Source organism: Eulemur rufifrons, chromosome 1, assembly GCF_041146395.1.
Source record: "Eulemur rufifrons isolate Redbay chromosome 1, OSU_ERuf_1, whole genome shotgun sequence".
Taxonomy (NCBI): domain Eukaryota; kingdom Metazoa; phylum Chordata; class Mammalia; order Primates; family Lemuridae; genus Eulemur; species Eulemur rufifrons.
The window spans coordinates 998,915-1,018,051 of NC_090983.1; the positions used below are offsets into that span (position 1 = coordinate 998,915).

Consider the following 19,137-nt stretch of genomic DNA (forward strand, 5'->3'; position numbering starts at 1 on the left):
TCACCCCAGGGCCATCCCTGAGTGGTTGACGGCCACACGCTCATGGCGGTCGGTAGCCGGGGACCCTGGTGCTCCCCGCAGACGTTTCCAGGGGTGGGAGTGGTGGGGGAGGGAGGTCACCTTCCTCGGCCTGGGCCAGGGCCGTCTGCAGCTGCCCCGCACGGCTCTGGGCTCGGGCGCGCTGGCTCTCCGCCTCGCTCAGCCGGCTGCGCAGGCTGGCCGCCTGGACGCGGTAGTCGTCCTGGGCAGGAGGGTGGAGGTCAGCGGGGCAGCTGGGAGGGCAAGCAGAGGGCCAGGGTCCCATAGGGGTGGGGTGCAGGGGGCAGCTCACGGTCTAGCTTGGGGTCACAGGGCCGGGGCAGGGGGGTGGCTGTGGGCTGCGGGGGGCCGAGCTGACTCACAGGCCTGGGGGCTGCAGGGCCTGAGCGGGGCTAGGCCCGAAGGGTCCAGGTTTCTGGTACAGACGCAGTGTGGGGAGCTGGTGGTGTGGCCCATAGCCTGGGGGGCGGGGAGCCCTTCAGGGGCTGCCCCTGGCCAGGACTAGGGCCTGCGTGGGGCCCCAAGGCAACAGGTGTCCATAGAGGACCCATGGCCAGGGCTCGGTGGCGGTTTGTCTTTTGCACAGCCTGACCCACAGTCCCGTGCCCACTCTGTCACCTGGAGAGTGGGGAGGGGACCCACAGGTAGCTCTGGGGGAGCCCCGGGGCCGGGAGCACCAATGGCTGCAGGGAACCTGGCCCCCATGTGAGGGGTCACTGGGCACATGCTGAGGGTGGCCTGGCCTGGTGGGTCCGTCCTGCAGTGTCCCGGCCCCTGGGGACAGTTTTGCAGGGGATGGCATGGGATGGAGAATGCCCTGTCCCGGACCAGGTGGGTGTCACCGCAGGGCCTGGCTCCAGGGCCTTTGCAGCCGGCCTGACGGAGGGGTGGTGCCCAGCCGGGGGCGGCAGCCGGGTTTCGAGGGACGGTGGTATTACTGGAATTCATGGTGACAAACCAGGACTGTCTGGACACTGACCCACAGGGTCTCTGCAGGCCCAGGGGCAGAGGGACAGGCGCACGGCAGTCTGGGGAGGGGATGCGTTTGTCCCCATCTCCCAGCGCCCCCAGGGCATGGGCTTGGGGAGTGGGAGGACCCGGCCCCTCTTACCCGGCCCCGCTGGGCATCCCAAAGCTTCTGCACAAGGTTCCCCAGGGCGTCACGCACAGAGGCCACGTCCATGACCTCTGGTCCGTGGTCTCTGGGTGTGGGCGAGTGGGGGCTGGCGAGGGGCCCGGCGCCCTGCGGCCCTCGGCAAGGCTGGGAGCTGTGGGAATCTGCAGGACGGGTTGTGGGCGGGAATCAGGGGCCGGTGAGCGCCCGTCCCCCTTCTCTCCGCTGCCCCTGCCCACGGGAGCTCGGGGGCACCACACAGGCGAAATTGCTGGGACCAGCCCAGCCCCCGACTGTGTGGGTTGTGAGGCCCCAGAGGGCTTGGGGTGCCCCAGGCAGGGGACAGAGTTGGGACACGAGCCTGCCTGCCACCACTGAGGATGCTGACCGTTGGCAGGGGAGTCCAGCCGGGCAGGGGAGGCCGAGGGGCTCTGTCCCCTGAGCCCCAGGCCCTGGCGCAGCGTGGAGCACAGCCGGCCCAGCTGGGCCTCCGTGTCCTGCCGGGCGCCCTGGGCCTGGGCCAGCTCCTGCTCCAGGCTGCGGATGCGGCGACAGGCCCCGTCCAGGCGAGCCTGGAGCCCGTCGGCCACGCCGCTGGCCTGCTGCAGCTGCCCTGTGACGCCGTGCAGCTCGGCCCGGAGGGTCTGCTCGGCCTCCCGGCTCTCGCGGAGGTGCTCCTGGAGCTGCCGTCCCCGGGCCTCCGCCACCGCCTCCGCCTCCGCCAACTTCTGCTGCAGCCCCAGGACCTGTAGGAGGGACGTGGGGGCTGCCACCACCTGGGCCTGCAGGACCAGGGCGCGGCCAGGCTGAGAGGGCGGCCCCCGATCACCGCCCGACCCACCTGCCCTCCCAGGACTCGCCCAGGGCTCTGGGCCTCCAGCCCTGGGCAGGTCACGGCTGGACGGACCGGGTCTGCCTCCCCGCTGTCCCCAGAGTGCAGGGCCACGTCCCAGCTCCCTCCCCGGGTGGCCGCCGCGTAAGGACCCCTTCCCCGACAGAGGTGTGGGGCTGCGAGGTCACGTGGGGTCCCACGGCTGAGCCCCACGTTCCCCGGTGTGGCGGCCGCTGCACGTGTGGCTTTGGGTCTGAACCGAGTCTCTGCCCCTTCAGGCTGGGGGGTCCACAGCCCCTGGCCACGCGCAGCCCAGGCCCTGAGCACACAGAACAGAGGGGCTGCGCTGGGCTGAGCAGAGGGGTGCGTGGGACACGCGTGAACGGGTGCGTGTCGCGTGCAGCTGTGGGCGGAGCGTGAGTTCGCATCCTGGGGCTCCCAGGGAACCGACCACTCGGGGCCTCCCTGCCTCTCCCCAGGCTCAGAACTCTGCTGTTTTCCAACACTCAGAAACCCTGGGTCGCGGGTCACAGTTTCAGCTGGACCTGGTCACTCGGAGTCCCTTCCCCGGCACCGGCTGCACCCAGGACGGCAGGAGGTGGGAAGGGGACAGACCCACGGGGGCCACGAGGAGACGGGGCGGGACTGGACCTGCCCTGCTGCCCCCCCAGCCCGTCCGCCGCCCACCTCCGTCCGCACACCCCCGAGGGCAGCCTCCCCCGCGGCCGCCTCCCGCGCACAGTGGGCCCGCAGCCCGCTCTGCTCGCGCCTGTTCCTCTGTTTCTCGGCCTGCAGGGTCCCCACCTGGAAGCGTGTGGGTGGCACCGCCGAGGTCGCCGGCTTCCACGCTGGACCCGGCCAGCCCCAGTCCTGCGCTCACACGTGCTCCCTCCCGGCCCACACGCAGGAGGCCCAGGCGGAGCCCACCTCTGGGCCCGGGGCCGTCGGCCCCCCACCTGCTCTCACCCTGGAACCGTCCCCCCAGCCTGGCACCTCCTCTCTGGGGCTGGGACACTGGGGGGACCTGGGGCAAGGAGGCAGCTCGGTGGGCGCAGGTGTGCAGGGATGAGGGCGCCAGCTACCCCGAGGCCACCACACGGCCAGGAAGCCAGGCCCGGGGGGAGACCTGGGGCGTCACCCACAGCCGCCTCCAGGTGACGCCAGCCCCATCAGCGGCCGGGGCCGTCCCCTCGGTGCCTGGCGGAATTCCTGACCCACGGAGTTTGTGAGCACGAAGACGTTTGTGAGCCACTGAGTGTGGGGAGCTTCGGTGAGCTGTCACACGCCACACCGCTCCCCTCTTCCCCCCGGGATGCTCGTGCGTTTGCCCTCCCTGGCCTGTCGCCTGGGCCCAGAGCGCTCCGACGGCAGAGGTGGCCAAGCCGGGTCCGGGGCTCTTGCACTGCAGTCCTGGGGTGCCCGGGGGGCCTGGTGGAGCTGGGCCCCAAGGGGGAGCCATCTGCAGCAGGCTGGGTGTTAGAGCCCCCCGCGCCCTACCTGTCTGCGGGCGTCCCCCTGCACACGCTCCAGCCCTCGCAGGCTGGCCCGCAGCGCCCCTGCCTCCTGCTGCGCCGCCGCTCCGGCCTCCTCCAGGACAAGCAGCCTCTGTCCCTTCTCCTCCGCGGACCGCTTGAAACTGAGGAGGGGTCCTGAGCTGGGACCAGGGGCACCAGCCGGGGGCCCAGCCCCTCTGTAAAGGGTTGGCCGTCCCAGCTGCCTGGCAGGTCTCTGCCCACCTAGTGAGACGCTGCCCCGTCTTGAGGCTCTAGTGTCCCCAAGCCCAGCCTCTGCAGGGCCCTGTCACCTCTGGCACACGTCCACCCAGGTCTGAGCCCCGAGTGGCCCCTGCCTTGTCACCCCCTTGCCCCGACCACACTCCCACACTCCCAGACCCCCAACACCCAGCCCAGCCTGGCAGCTCTGCCACCCCCCTGCAAGCCACAGCCCAGCCTGGCTGCCCCCCACAGGGACCTGCCCTGGAGGAGGCCCGTGGGCCTGGGGGACGGGAGCTCCCTGCAGGCAGGGACAGGCCTGCCCGTGTCCGGCCGCCCCCTGCGCGGGCCAGCACTGCGAGCCCTTGGCTGGGCAGCAAGAGGCCTGCTTGGTGCGCCTGCCCCCGTCCGCCTGGCCTGGCTCCACAGTGGGACGCCCCGCCCGCCCCTCAGCGTGTCCCCAGCCAAGGCCCAGCCGGGGTGAGCCGCTCCTGGGCGCTGCCCCACCTGGCCTTCTCCTGCTCGGCCCTGCGGAGCGCGGCCCGCAGCTGGCCGTTGGAGCACCGCAGCGCGTCCAGCTCGCGGGCCTCGCTGCCCAGCGCCTGGCGGGCCTCCTGGGCCTCCCTGCGCAGCCCCTCGCGGCTCTCCTCAGCGGCCCGCAGCTCCTGGCGCAGCACGGCCAGCTCCTCCTGGGCCACGTCCAGCTGGGACCGCAGCCGCTCTGCCTGGGGAGGAGCACGCAGCTCTAGGGCCAGCGGGGGGGGGGCACAGAGGCTCCTGCTCCCGGGACAGCCACCAGGCACGAGGCCTCTGACTCTGGCCTGGTGGGCACCGGAGTCCCGGCCAGCCCTGGGCCTCCACAAGCTTCCCCCCACCACCCCGGGCCCCACGCCACCTCTCCCTACCAGAGTTGAGGCCGCGGAGGGCCAGGCAGACTCCCCCACCCCTCCTGGGCCTGGCCCTGCTGCACCCCTCCCTGGACCCCGGGACGTGAGCGCTGGTCGGGGGGCCTGCCCGGGACGTGGCTCTGCCCACAGGTGGGCTCTGTCCCCACACGTGCTGCTCCCACAGCAGCCGGCCTGCACTGACCCTGGCACAGCCGTGGACCAGCCCGCTGGTGTGAGAGGCAGTGGGGGGAGGCCATCGGGGTGCCTCTGCCCTCCGAGTCCCCTGCAGCCCTAGGGGACACTCAGGCCAGGCCACCTGCTGCTGGGCAGGAGGTGGCTGCTGTCACGGGAGCCATCCTTGAGGCTCGGTCCGCAGGAGCGCGGGCCTCTCGGTCCTGGGGGGCAGCGGAGGTGAGAGGCCCTGGCAGGGGGACTCTGGAGCCACCGGCGGCCCTGTGCCCCTTGACCCTGGCCTTGGCAGCCTGGCACTGGCCTCAGGGCGCTCTGCACCTCCGTGAGGGGCTGCAGGACAGGTGTGAGTCCTCGTCCCTGCCAGAGTGTGACCTCCCCACGGGCACCCTCCCCCCCCACCACCCAGGGCTTCCAGGCAGGGCCTGCTAACCCTGCAGTTACGTAAAGCGTGGGGGAAGGTCAGGGTCTTCCTCGCGGCTCCCTGCCCTGGGACCCCAGGCCTTGCAAGGTGCCCAGGACAGGCCTCGGGGGGCTGGGCTAGAGGCCTCAGACCTGGGGCCAGGGCTGCGGGGACTTGCCGGGGTTCGGCCCTGGCCTTGGTCCCCTGCCTCCCAGCCCGAGCTCTGGCCCTGACCAGAAACCTTGGAGAAGGCTCCACTCTGGCTCCGGCGTGTCCCCGGAGAGGAGGGCGGGAAGCCAGCAGGGGCACGCTGACAGAGGAGGCGCAGAACTCAGCGACGTCAAGTCACCGGTTTGCCAAAAGCAAACCCCTCTGCCGGCTTCTCCACGGGACGCTGTCCAGGCCCTGGCCGGCCGCTGTTGTTGTTGTTCTGTTTTTGGGAAGGGCCCGAGCCTCCCCCGCCCCCTCCGCCCCCGCATGTGGGAGCCACAACCGTGCGGAGCATTTTCCGCGAGCTCAGCAGAAATCCGCCAGGAGGTCAAGGACCGCGAGGGCCCATCCGTCATGAGGACACAGGACGGCGTTCACTCCCAGGCAGGGGATGAAAACAGGCAAAACAGACGGCCCCACCCGCCCCTCCGCCTCGTGAGAGCAACCCTGCCTTTTACAGGAACTTAGCAGCCAAATCGCTTAATGTGATTATAATAATTATTTCTTTACTAGAAATTGTATCAACAGCCTCTTTTGAAATCTCTGCGGGGAGCAGCTCCGGAACGCTGCAGGGAGGAGGGCGGCAGAGGGGAGGCGAGGGGGCTGCATGGGGGCTGGCCCCTGTGTGCACATGTGTGCGTGTCTGCTCACATGCGTGCGAGATGTGTGTGTGTGTGTGTATGTGCATGTGTGTGTTTGGTGCACATTCTTGTGCATACACATGTGCACTGCGGGCACCCGTCCGTGTTTACATGCCCGCGTGTGTGTGCATGAGTGCACGGGGTGTGCATACGTGTGCGCTCACCGTGCTCTTATCACTCTGGGTGTGCAAGGACACACAGGTGCGCGTGATCTCATGGTGTGCCTGGCGTGTCCACACACGGCTTATGTGTGTGCATGCACACGTGTGTGGACCTAGGCAGGGCTGCAAGAGCCATTTAAGGGCCGTGAAAGTGCACGGTTTCCATGGTGACCCTGGGCCAGCCTGGCGCCGGGGAGGGCTCTGCCGCTGCCCTGCCCTGCTCCGCGTGACCCCACCGCCGGCCGCCCAGCCTCCCCCTGCCTCCCTCCCTTTCAGGGTGCTGCTCTCCCTTCTGGGGACCCCACCCCCTTCCTGGGGCCGCCTCTCAGAGAACCTGAGCTTCTCCCTCATCCCACAGAACGAACGCCCGGCCCCGCCCCGCCCCGCTGCCCGGTGTGGAAACCTCGTTCTGTCCCCGTGTGGTCACTGACCGGCCTGACTTTGAAATCCGCTGAAAGGAGACCTTTCTCTCGGGGGCCAACGTAAACAGCCCGTCATGTTAAATCATGTTCTCTTCCTCTCCCGCGCTCGGCCGGCCCCTGGGGTGCCCGGGGAGGGCCCGGCCCCCTCCTCACTCTGCCCCTGGGCCCGGCCTCTGTCTTGTGTGCAGCTGCTCCCGCCAGGGCCGGGTCAGCCCTGCCCAGCTCCGCGCACAGCCAGGTGGGGGTGGGGGGGGGTGGGGAGGGGGGTGCACGGGGCCTCCTCACCCCTGAGGGCCCCACCGGGCTCCGCTGACCCTCCCCCCCAGCCTGGCCTCCTGCCCACAGGCGTCCCCACGTCCTGTCCCGTCTTCTCGGAGCCCGCTGAGCCGCCCACAGCCCATGCCACGTCCTGTGGCTCCTGGGCCTCGTGCCAACATCTTTCAGGCCACCCCTGAAAACCCACTAAAACCCCCACTTCTGCTCCTGACCCTGCCCCAGGCACCCCAAATCCAGCCCCACCGCACCCCGTGCCCACACCCAGGGGGTCCCTGTTTGTGCGTGGGAGAGCCTGGTCTTCCTACGGCTTGCTGGATGGGGGTCTCTGGGCAGAGGGTCAGGCTCGGCCCCGTCCTGAGGTCACGCCTGCCTCTCAGGAAGGCCCTGGAGCCCCTGCCAAGGGCCGCGGCCCCTGCTGCGGGCGCAGGTGCCTCCTGGGCGGGGCCTCTCTGGCGTGATTTTCTCAGCTGTGTGTGGATCAGGAGGGCTGCCCTGTCCCTGTGGTTCCCGCCAACCCTCCACGGTGGCCCTCCCAGAGGCGGCTGCATCCCCCCATGGCTCCGAGAGCGGCCGTGCACCCTCCCAGGACAAAGTGGGGCCCACCCCCGCCCACCGAAGCCCCGCAGCCCACGGGCAGCTCCCGCCCCACTCAGCCAGGTCCCCGAATCAGGTCCAGCCCACTTTCTCCCCTGAAGCCAAATGCATCACATTAGAAGCTCAGACTCGACCCTTCTTTTCACTAAAAACGAGGTGTCAGCTTCGCCCAGCTGCTGGCAGGGGTCGGGCACCATCTCACCGGCCTGGGAGCGCAGTCTCCGCTCGGTGCCTCGGGCGGGGCACCCCGTGGCCTGTGCAGCCCCTCCCAGTCCCCCTACCCTCCTCTCCTTCTGCAGAGGGGCCCTCCGTCCTCCGGGCACCCCACGCTCTCCTCTCCCTCTGCCCCGCACCTCCCATGGGCCCAGCCAGCCTCCCCTCCCCTGCCCCTCACCTCTCTCTCTGCCGCGCTTCTCCCGGCCGCCACGTCCCGCAGACTCTGGCTCAGAGCCGCGGCCTCCCTCTGGTGGGTGGCGATGGCTCCCTCGAACTGGGCCTGGAGGGCCTTCAGCTCCTGCGCGGTGGTGCGGATGGTGGCCTGGGGAAAGCAGAGAGCCCGCGGTGGCACCCAGGGGCCAGCCTGGGGCACGGGCAGCTGGCAGTCTGCTGTCCTGGGACCAGGCGGCAGCAGGTGGGGCCGGGGCTGGAGCTGGAGTGCTTATTCTGGGGCCGTGGTGGGGCAGAGGCCTGAGGGGCACCCCTGGGAAGGCCCCCGTGCCCCCCACCCTGTGCCTTTCCCCTGGGGTCCCCAGGCTGCCAGGCAGGGCAGGGTGGGCAGCAGGGGCCCAGCTGGGGTCTCAGGCACTGACCCCTTTCTGCTGTGTCTGCTGGGTGCTGAGGGGACAGGAATGGCCACTTGGCCAATAAGAAGAGGCCCCGCCCTCGAGTGACACCGGCACTCGGGACCACTGTGACCCGGCAGTGGAGCTCTGCCCTCGTGGAGTCCTGGTGCCCACGGCCACAGGCAGGGACCAGGACAGAGCTTTGGTTCGCGCCACGCTTTCCTGCCCATGGAGACACCGGGGAAACCGAGGTTCCAGCGGGCAGGGGAGGGAGGGAGACGTGGTGTGGGTTCGTGGTCTGCCAGCCCCTGCCGGGCGCTGCTCACGCCGGCTGTGCGTGCCCTGGCTGGGTGCGGGGGGCTCACCTCGGCTTGCTCCTGCCGGCGCCGGGCCTCTTGCTGCACCTGCTCCAGCTCGAGGGTGGCCCTGGAGAGCTCCTGGCCCAGCAGGCCGAGCTGGGCGTCTTTCCGCGACAGGGCCTGGGCGGACGGGTGCGTGAGACAGAGCTGGGGCTGGGGGAGGCGGCAGGCAGAATGCGGGCGCCAAAGCCCCCGCGGACACGGACACGGCAGCTCCCGTCTCCACACCCTGCCGCGGGGAGGAGAGGCAGCGCCCACAGAGGCCGCCCTGAGTCCTGGGTCCTTCCCCCACCCCGTCCGATGGTGCCCCCCTCACGAGGCGCCCTCCCCTTCCCGCACCTGTGCGAAGCCGCGGTTCCCGGCGCAGGCCGGGGCCTCCCGGACCACGGCCCCTCCCTGCAGGCCACGCTTCCCACGTGCGAGGAGGAGGAGCCACGCATGGCCCCTAAACACCCCAAGTACCCGCTCGCTAATGGCGGACGGACGCCAAGGGGGCGAGGGTGGAACACTGCTCCCCCGGCAGGGCTGGGGGAGGGGGCAGGAACCCGGCAGCGCCAATCACAGTCATGGACGCGTGTCCTCCCCGCGCCCAGGCTCCTTTGCGTGAAGGCAGCCTGGAGACACGCGTGTACCTTGCGGGATGACCAACTTTTTTTTAATTAGAGACAGGGTCTCACTTTGTCACCCAGGCTGGGGTACAGAGGTGCAATCACAGCTCACTGCAGCCTCACACTCAAGTGATCCTCCCACCTCGGCCTCCCAAGTGGCACGTGCCTGGGACTACAGGTGTGCGCCACTGCGCCCAACTAACGTTTTTCTATTTTTGAGAAGATGGGGTCTCACTATGTTACCCAGGCTGGTCTCCAACTCCTGGGCTCAAGCGATCCTCCTGTCTCAGCCTCCCAGAGTACTGGGAGTACAGGCGTGCGCCACCACACCTGGCCCAGCAACTCTTGCTCATAACATCAACGAAACTGGGCACAACCCACCGTGGGAGACCAGCGAAACAAGGAGCTCCGCCCACCGGCAGGACCCCCACAGCTGTGACGGAGCAACAGAGCCCGGGACACACGGGCGCAGATGGACGCCAGGATGTGCTGGTACCCGAAGAAAGAGGGGCCCAGGAGACAGCAGGGCGTTCCCACACCTCTTGCGTTAAAAACGGTGGGTGGGGGATCACACGATGTATTTCTATCTGGAGGAAATCTCTGGGAGATTGTCTGGTCCCTGGAGGGAGCTTCCCGAGTGAAGACTGTCTGTGCTATTCACGGCGGGCCCTGGGGCCACATCTGACCTGGGTGGGGCCACACCTGACCTGGGGTGGGCTCCTACTGCGCCTGAGGGTGGGGCCGTTTGTGCGGGGGACACCACTGACGGGGGGCTGGGGCCTGGAGCCTCGGGACATCAGCGCAGCCCCCCAGCCTCCAGGGAGCAGGGCTGGAGACTCACTTCGACTGCCACGGCCAACCCGGCTTTCTCTGCTCCGTGTCCAGGACGACGGACAGATGCCATGGGCCAGTGGCCTCTCTGGGCCCACTGCGTGACCACAGTCAGTCTCACCCAGGCCGACGGCCACAGCCAGCCCCGCAGGGAAACCCCAGTAAAAACTCCAGATGCCAAAGCTCAGCGGAGCTTCCTGGTTGGGGGACACCGACGTGCTGGGAGGGTGACCTGCCAACCCCACGGGGAGGGGACAGAGCTCTGTGTCTGGGACTTGCCCAGACCCCAGCCTGTGTCTGTTCTCTTGGCTGGTCGTGATTTACGTCCGTCACAGTGAAGCCGTAACAGCGAGCGCGGGGCCTTCCGAGTCCCCGGGTCGTTCTGGCGAATTGTTGAACGGGGGTCATGGAAGAGCCCTGACATGTGAAGTGAGGGTGGCCTTGCTGGGGACGTGCCCCGGGGGTCCGCGCTGACTCCAGGTCACGAGTGTCAGCGTCGCACTGCGGGGGAGGAACAACAGCGGCTCCCGGGGCGCAGCGTGAGGGAAGGGGCAGGAGGGGACTCTCTGTAGGGGGTTTTCTGTGTTTTAAACCAGCTTTGAAGTTGAGGCTCCCTTGTCCTGTCCCTCCCTGGAGCCCACACTGGGTCCCCCGAGACACGCAGCTCTGCGTGAGTCTGCCGCACACGCGACTGCACGCCTTCCCCACGGGCCTCACTGGGAGGGACAGCCGGAGAGTCTTCGCTGACGCTTTAGGCAAAACCTCAGCAAAGACCGAGGTGCGGCAGTCGCCGGGGTGAGGGCTTCGATGGAGGGCGAACAGAAGAGAGCAAGTCACACTCGTGCTCGGTGGGCGGAGAACCGAGCATCGGAGCAAAGACGCTGCTCCCGCGCCAGCCGCTGTCTTGGACTCTCGCTCCACGTAGAATTCCTTTTCTTCGCCGTGGAAGTAAGACCTTCTGAGGACCGTCCTGTGACTGAAGCCGTCATAGTTTCCCGGGACGCTGCGGAATTTGCCCTTCAGGCCGTCGGCTCCCCCCACCCCACTTCTCTGCTCTGCTGCTCTAAGGGGCCTCCTGACAGGAAGGGCCGTTGTGGGGGGTCCAGGGAAAGGGCAGCCGCTGCCCTGGCAGCAACGGCCCCCAGCCTGGCCTCTGTGCCGGGCCTTGTCGTGGACATGCAGCCTGTGGCATCTTCCTAGCTGGTCTTCTTTTGACTGAGCCCCCTCTCCCTGCGCTGTGAGTGACATTGGGAAGCTGCAACCGTGGTCACATGAGAACAGACAGTGTGGCCCAGTGGGTGGTCTTGGGTGGCAGTGACGGTCTACCTAGGTCCTTGAATGACCACCCTGTCCCCAGGCGTGTTGCTCCCCCCACCCCAGCCTCTTTTCTCATCTATCCAGTGAGGATGATTCCAACATGGCCCAGGGTCTTTGGACCCACCCTGCACCGCCTTTGCCTGGCTCTGCTCGGCCTCAGCCTCTCCCCATCCTCCCTAGCCCCAGCCTCTCTCCCCATCATACCACCCCCTGCTCAGGAACATCCAGTGGCTCCCTATCACCTGGCATTCAAGGCAGGTGGAAAAGTCTGGACTCTGAGGGTAGCTATTACAGGGCCAGTGTCTGAGTCTCAACAGCTGGTGGGATGGAAGGATGGCTAGGTGGGTGGTTGGTAGTTGTGTGCTTGGACTGGTGGTCAGGTGAGTTGGGCACATTGGACGTGGGGTGATTGGGTGACTGGCTGGCTGATCAGGTGGATGGATGGATAGTCAGACACATGGGTGGATGGCTTCATATGCGGATGGACAGCTGAGTGTGTGGACAGACGGAAGGAAGCCAATGGATGGATGAATGGTCACGTGAGTGAGGAAGTGGCTGGCTGCGTGAGCATGGGGTGGTCAGGTGAGTGAGGAACAGTCATGTGGATGGATGGCTGGATGCATGGATAGCAGGACGGATGTTCAAATGAACTGGTGGATGGACAGACTGATGGTCAGCTGTGTGGATGGACAATTGTGTGTGAGCATGGATGGCCACGTATGTGGGTAGAAGGTGGATGCATGGAAAGCAGGATGGCTATGCCAGTGAGTGGATGGATGACAGACAAGTGAACGCAAGGACAGTGAAATGCACAGATGGATGGGTGGACAGAGATGTGGGTGGATGATTGGATGGATGGATGGATGGGTGGATGGGTGGGTGGATGGGTGGATGGATGGATGGATGGAGGGGTGGGGGATGGATGGATGGATGTCTGGGTGGGGGAACAGATGGGTGTATGGGTGGGTGGAGGGATGGATGGATGGATGGATGGGTGGGGGGATAGGTGGATGGATGGATGGATGGGTGGGGGATGGATGGATGGATGTCTGGGTGGGGGAATGGATGGGTGGATGGGTGGGTGGAGGGATGGATGGATGGATGGGTGGGGGGATGGGGGGATGGATGGATGGATGGGTGGGGGGATGGATGGATGGATGGATGGGTGGGGGGATGGATGGGTGGATGGGTGGGTGGAGGGATGGATGGATGGATGGGTGGGGGGATGGGGGGATGGATGGATGGATGGGTGGGGGGATGGATGGATGGATGGATGGGTGGGGGGATGGATGGATGGATGGATAGGTAGGTGGGTGGATGGATGGATGGGTGGGTGGATGGATGGGTGGGTGGGTGGACAAATGGATGGATGGATGGGTGGAAAGGTGGGTGGATGGATGGATGGGTGGATGGATGAATGGATGGATAGGTGGGTAGGTGGATGGATGGATGGATGGGTGGGTAGATGGATGGGTGGGTGGATGGATGGGTGGGTGGGTGGACAGATGGATGGATGGATAGATGGGTGGAAAGGTGGGTGGATGGATGGATGGATGGATGGGTGGATGGATGGATGGGGAGGTGGGGAGGTGGGTGGGTGGATAGATGGATGGATGGTTGTGTGTATGGGTAGGTGGGTGGGTGTCTTTCCACCAGGGCTGCTCTGGAAGACCAGCGCTGCAGTAGCAGTGACCTGCAAAGGCTGCATCCACCTGGGCAGTGGCCCTGTGTGGGCCAGAGAGGACAGGCGCGGTGGGTGAGAGCACCCTCACTGCCCCCCAGCCCCACCATCACCTGCTGCATCTCGTGCTCCAGCTGGAGGAGGCTCTCATCCCGCTCCTGCTTCAGGCTCTGAACTTCCTCTCTCAGAGCCTCCCTCTCAGATGCGCTTCTTGCCGCCAGCTCCTTCTCCTGCTGCAGCCGGCACGCAGCCGCCTCCTTCTCCTCTGCCAGGGCCAGGCTCAGGGTTTCCTGGGCCAAGGAGGAGGGGCGGGCTTGAGGTCAGGGCACGTGAGACTGCTGGTGCCGGCAGACCTGTTCCTGGGTCCTGGGGGTTGTCCAGGCCAGCCGCACCTCCTTGTCTTCCCCAAGGGGACACAGGAGCAAGGAGGGTCTCCTGGGTCTCAGCATCCACCGCCCCACATTTATCTGTCTGTGACCTGTTCCCGTCTCCACAGCGCGCCACTGATACGCAGGGGTGTGGAGACACATCAGACCAGGCCTCCGGGGAGGGGACCGGTGGGAGGGCTCCGACGGTGCCAGGCCCCGTCGAGCCCCCCTCTCAGGCTGCAGCCAGGTCGTCCGACACCCGGTTTGGCCTCTCCTGGGAGGGAAGGGCCTGCCCCGAATACAAGCTCCGGGGGAGCCTGGACACCCCCTTGAACCGTGAGGGGCGCGCGGGTCCTCATCCTCCCCCCAACCCAGGCACCTCCACCGCTGAGCTCAGCCTCCCAGGCCCCTCCCACCAGGGGTCTGCCCTTTTGGGGACGCGGTAGAACCCTGGCAAGCGGCCAGATGGGCCGCTGGGAAGCAGACCTTCTCCCTCTGGAGCCGTGCGAGGTCCTCCCGGTGGGCCAGCGCCTGGCTCTCCAGGGCCGTCTGCGCGTCCCGCTCCTGCTGCGCCACCTGCCGTAGGAGCCGCCCCACGTCCCGCCGCAGCTGCGCCTCCTGGACCTCCCAGTCGCTTCTCAGCTGCTCTGTTTCCACTGTGGGTGACAGGTGTGTTGGGGCGTGGCCCCTGCACGTGGACCCCTGTGCCCTTTGGAGCTCCCCATGGAGTGACGGTGGCCAGGCCCAGGGACCGGGTGGCCGGCACTGCGGGCTGGGGCCCAGGGACCGGGTGGCTGGCACTGCGGGGTGGGGGCACTGCGGGGTGGGGCCCAGGGACTGGGTGGCCGGCACTGTCGGGTGGGGGCACTGCGGGCTGGGGCCCAGGGACTGGGTGGCCGGCACTGTCGGGTGGGGGCACTGCAGGCTGGGGCCCAGGGACCGGGTGGCCGGCACTGCAGGGTGGGGGCACTGCGGGCTGGGGCCCAGGGACTGGGTGGCCGGCACTGTCGGGTGGGGCTCAGGAAAAGGGCAGGAGCCACACACTGGTCCTGCGGCCGCAGCCCAGCTCTGAGCCTCGGGCCAGAAGCAGCCTGGTCAGGGCGCCTGCCTGCCCCTCACAGGCGAGGGGTGGCCGACTCGTCCAGCCACACGAGCTCCAGGCCCACGCTGTGCCCTGCCGGGTGCGGGGTGGGGCTGGGAGCAGCACACGCGGGGACTGAGCTGCATTCCAGCGGCTGCGGGGGCGGGGACAGAGGGGGCCACGGTGGGAGCACCTTGCACAGCCTGCTGAGCCCGCCAGGCGCTCTGGGCCTCTCGCGCCAGCTGCTCCTGCTGAAGCTGCAGCTGCATCGCCAGCTGTTGGGCCTCAAAGAGGCTGCTCTCCAGGGAGTCCCTCTCGGCCCTGCGGAGAGCACCGAACAGCGGGCACGTCGCCCACAAGGTCCTGCCCGCGGTTTCAGCGCAGAGCCCGGGCCGGGCCAGTGAATCAGAAACCGACAGGCTGTCCCGTTCATTTTGAATCTCTGAGAATCAGTTAAATCCTACATAAACGTTATGTTTCAGATGGAACAAAAGGGTGAATTAAAAAATAAGAACAAAACAACTCAGAACTATAAAAACAGTAGAAAAAATATAAAAGAGTATTTTATAATCTTCTTAAGCAAGACACAAAAGCCAGAAGAGAAAAATAAGGAGGCCAACAGGTCTGAATACACTAAAAGAGAGGAAGGGGTAGTGTTTCTGCAGAAAAGATTCCATAAACCAACTTAAATGATGAGGGACAGAGTTGGAGGAAAATCTACACTGAATATACAAAGGGTTAACAGCCATCATATACAAAGAGCTCCCACAAATAAATGACAGTCAGCTATCCTACAGAAAGATAGGAAAAATGACTGTTATTCACAAAGAAAATGCAAATGGCTAAAATAGCACATGAAACTTGCTTGATGTCGTTAGACCTCAGGGAGATTCGAATCACAGTCATGCATCAGATTAGCAAAAGCTTGAAACAGTGACAATATCCAGTGTTGGCAGGGGTGTGAGGACCATTTTGGGGTGGGGAGGGATCTCAAAACTCAAAGTGTGCATCTCCTTGACCCAGAAATCCTGCTTCTCGGTGTCAGTTTTGCGGACACACTCGTGTGCTGGCTGCATCCTCACACACACAATGCTCCCCCTGGCCTTTCCCGGGGCCGTGCGTGCACTCAGCTGAAACGCCAGCACATGCAGGAGTGTTTCTAGGAATCGTGGCTCATCCTGTCTCTGGAGCACATGCAGTTTTCAACAAGGACAAGGAGACTCCACTGCCTGTCCTCTTGCCATGGAAGGAGCCACCCCAGAAGCGACCTTCCCAATTAGAACTTCGCGCCATGGTGGTGCCATTATGTAGAAAAGGCCCAGGTGTGTCGGCGCAGCCTGAACGCCTAACAACCGACTCGTCAGCCGTGAACCCGCCAGGCCCCACGGGCAGGTTCCATCATCGCCACGCTCTGCCCTGTGCCGGGTGCCCGCCGTGAAAACCAGCTACTCACACGCCACACCACAGAGACCCAGACCTAGACACCCGCAGGAACTCCAAGCCGGCAAGTGCCCGATCTGGAACAGACCGGGTCAGGGCGGGCCGTGGGCCGTGGGGGACTTGGAGCCCCTGGCTGGATCCCGCCCCAGTCTCTCCTCCAGCCCCGGCCCCATCCAGGGCACAGCGCATCAAAACCTTCCAGGGTCCCGATGTTTGCAGAGAGAGGTCCCCCGAGGCCAGCCCCAGAAACCTCCCTCTCTGCCACGCTGTGCCCTGACCCCGTGCCAGCCCCTCCCCTCATGAACACCCCCACACCCCACCCCGTGCTGGCCCCCACCTGCGTCTGACCATCCCCTGCCAGGCGCCCTTCCCACCTCTGCACGTGGAAAATTCTCCCCTCGCGTCCGCTCAAACCCTCCTCCTCCTGGGTGCCCGCCTGGTCCCCTCTAGGGCTGCGGCCTCTGGGCTCTGATGTTGGACGTCTTTGCCTGGAGCCTGGACCCCGAGTGCGTGTCCAGCCTCTCTCCATGGGAGCCCAGGGCGACTCAGCCACGGTGGGCCTGGGCGGAGGCCGGGCAGCCGGGAGGTGCTCTGAGCAGGGGCGAGGCCGTGTGGGGCGGGGCCAGCAGGGACCCCCACCCATCTCACTGGCTGACGAGTAGGCCACACTCCACGCCCTGAGAGCAGGTCCCCCGTGTGGCAGCCTTGCCAGGGCCTGGCAGTGGGGGGCCCTAGGGCCTCAAGAGCTGGGTCCCCTTTGTATAGCAGACCCGTGGGAGGTCCCCTCAGAAGCAACTGCAGCAGGACTTCACGCACACGATCGTCACCAGTGTTACCCGAGAGCTCATCACACCTGTGGCGTCCACACGCTCTGGCCCCACGAAGCCAGCCAGGTAGACACACAGAGTGCCAGGCAGGTGGCCCAGGACAAGTCCTGGAGCCGCCCTGTTGCCAGAAGCTGGGCTGGCTGTCTTGACACGCTGGTCAGCGGGCTGTGACTCTGGGGACCGCAGGGCTCAGTGGGCAGGGTCGAGTCCAGGAGCTGCGGGGACAGGATCCGGGCTGCTGGGGGCTCTGACCAGGCTGTGTTCTGCACAGCAGACGCTGCAGGGAGGAAGGTCCTCCACCCCCTGGTCCTCTGAGCGCCTGGGACCCAGGAGGGCGCATGGCAGGGTCCAAGCCGGAGCAGCCTCCCTCCGGTTTCCGGCCCACTTCTGCGCAGCGTGTGTTTGCAGGAGAGCTGTGTCCGTGAGGAAGCTCAAGCATCTGGGACGCTGAGGTTTCTCGTGCCCCAGATTCTGGAATTCCAGGAGGAAATCTTTTCTGCAAAAAATACTTTGATCTTCCTGAGAAGGGCCGCTGAGGTGCAGAAAAGCCACCAACTTTTGGATTTCCGCAGAAGCCACAGGACCAGTTCAGCTCACCAGGCAACAGCCCACGGGCACCCACTGTTCCTGTCTGTGAGCACCATTCCAGCCTCCAGAAGTTGCCCCTAACGGCCCTGGGATCACTCTGCCCCCACTCTTGGCCTCAGACCCTGCCCTGGCTCCAGGGATGGGCACGCAACCCAGGCCCGGCGACCAGAGCCCCGTGACTCCTGGCTCCCAGGGTCAGCACAGGGATGTCAAACAGCTCAGGGTGGCTGAGGGCAGCAGCTCTCGGGCCTTGTGGGGAGAAGGATGCACTGTGTCTGCCAGAGGAGGCAGCCTGAGTGGCCACATGACCACCTCTCAGGGCAAGCGGGCCTGGGAATGAAATCTCCCCATAGTCAAGCAGCAGAGGGAGGGAGAGGCAGGATCCTGAGGGCACTGTGGGAGCGCCTGGATCCAGCCTTGCCTGAAGGTGGTGCACCTTGAACTCCTCAGATCCTCAAGCAAGACCTTCCACATCTGCCTCCCACTGGCTACTTGCTACCTCTGTAGGATGGCGGCCCCAGGGCTCTTACTGGATTAGCCTCTTCTAGATGCCGCCCCCACCCCAAATACACCGTTTGCCCCTCACTCACAGCCCGTCTCACATGCAGTGACACACGCGCCCTGCCCCACATCACTGTCAGAGTATCACCCCATCGAGGGCTCCCCGAGGGTGAGGCCACATGGGACGCACCCTCACTGGCAGGGCTTCGGGTACCTGAGGTCAGCTGCCTCCTGGGCTGCGAGCTGGCCCTGCCGGTCCCCGGCCCCCTGCGTGGCCAGCAGCTGGGCCCGCTCCGCAGACAGAGCATCCTTCTCCTGCCGGGCGCGCTGCAGGGCGTCCAGCTGGCTCTCCCGGTCCCGCAGGCTCTGTGCCAGCCGCTCCTCCAGGGTCCGTTTCTCCCACGTGAGCTGAGGGAGAAGGGGGGGAGAGTCCCGCAGAGGAAGCGTGAGCAGGAGGGGGCGGGGGGGGGGCCTCCGGAAGGGAAGGAAGGACATCGGCAGAAGATGCTTCGTGCAGAGTGGCACTGGGTGGACACGAGGCGTGCTGCACCTCGGAAGTGCGTGTGTGTCTTTACAAAAGAGGGGGCGTCCGCTCCGGGACCCACGAAGGGGATGGTGTTGGGCTGGGCGCTCCCGGAGAGGAGCCAGCTGCCCATGCAAACGGCAACACTTGTTGGACCTCAAGTGTCCAGGGGGCAGGAAATGTTACAGGGAAACGGCAAGAGAAGGTAACAGGTGACCACATCATTGCAGGCCGACACTTCCGTCAAGAACGTCATGAACATCTAGACCAATGTCACAGGAGTCAGAGGCCTCAGAGAGCCGCAAAGGCAGCTGGGACTGAAGGAGCCAAGACCTTGGAGAGGAGGGGACGCGGGGGCAGGAGCCCACCACTGTGTCTCTCCTCTCCTCAAAGCGTGCGCTGCTCTCACAGTCTGGGCGGAGAACCGAGTCGCCAAGGAGAGCGCCTGGCAGCTCCACGGCCCTCAGGAGCACACACGCTGGGGTCCAGAGCCGCCGGGGCAGGGCGGCTCAGAGAAACACCCCAAGTTTCGAGTTTTATTCAGAGAAGGGCGTGGCCCTAGTAGTAGTGATGAATCAGAAATAGAAAATGCCTCGTGAACACTGAGGCTCGGTGCAAACCGTCCCAGTCACTGACTGGGTTACAGGGACGGCCCGACCTTCACTGCTGCCCAGAAGCAAAAGAAAATCCTCTCTGGAAGAAGTTCTGCATCACAAAGCTCCTCAGATTATTTCTATGATTTTTCTATATG

General features: G+C 65.9%; 1 protein-coding gene across 1 annotated transcript in view; it reads right to left on the reverse strand.

The window, feature by feature from the left end:
- CROCC2 (ciliary rootlet coiled-coil, rootletin family member 2) overlaps positions 1-19,137 on the reverse strand; it is a 53,287-nt gene that overhangs the window by 11,672 nt on the left and 22,478 nt on the right. The window contains 12 exon segments of the mRNA XM_069465352.1: positions 121-241; positions 1,151-1,317; positions 1,542-1,959; positions 2,673-2,789; positions 3,483-3,621; positions 4,205-4,422; positions 7,875-8,018; positions 8,628-8,741; positions 13,172-13,348; positions 13,913-14,082; positions 14,701-14,828; positions 18,078-18,271. Of these exon segments, the coding sequence (XP_069321453.1) occupies positions 121-241; positions 1,151-1,317; positions 1,542-1,959; positions 2,673-2,789; positions 3,483-3,621; positions 4,205-4,422; positions 7,875-8,018; positions 8,628-8,741; positions 13,172-13,348; positions 13,913-14,082; positions 14,701-14,828; positions 18,078-18,271 (2,107 nt within the window).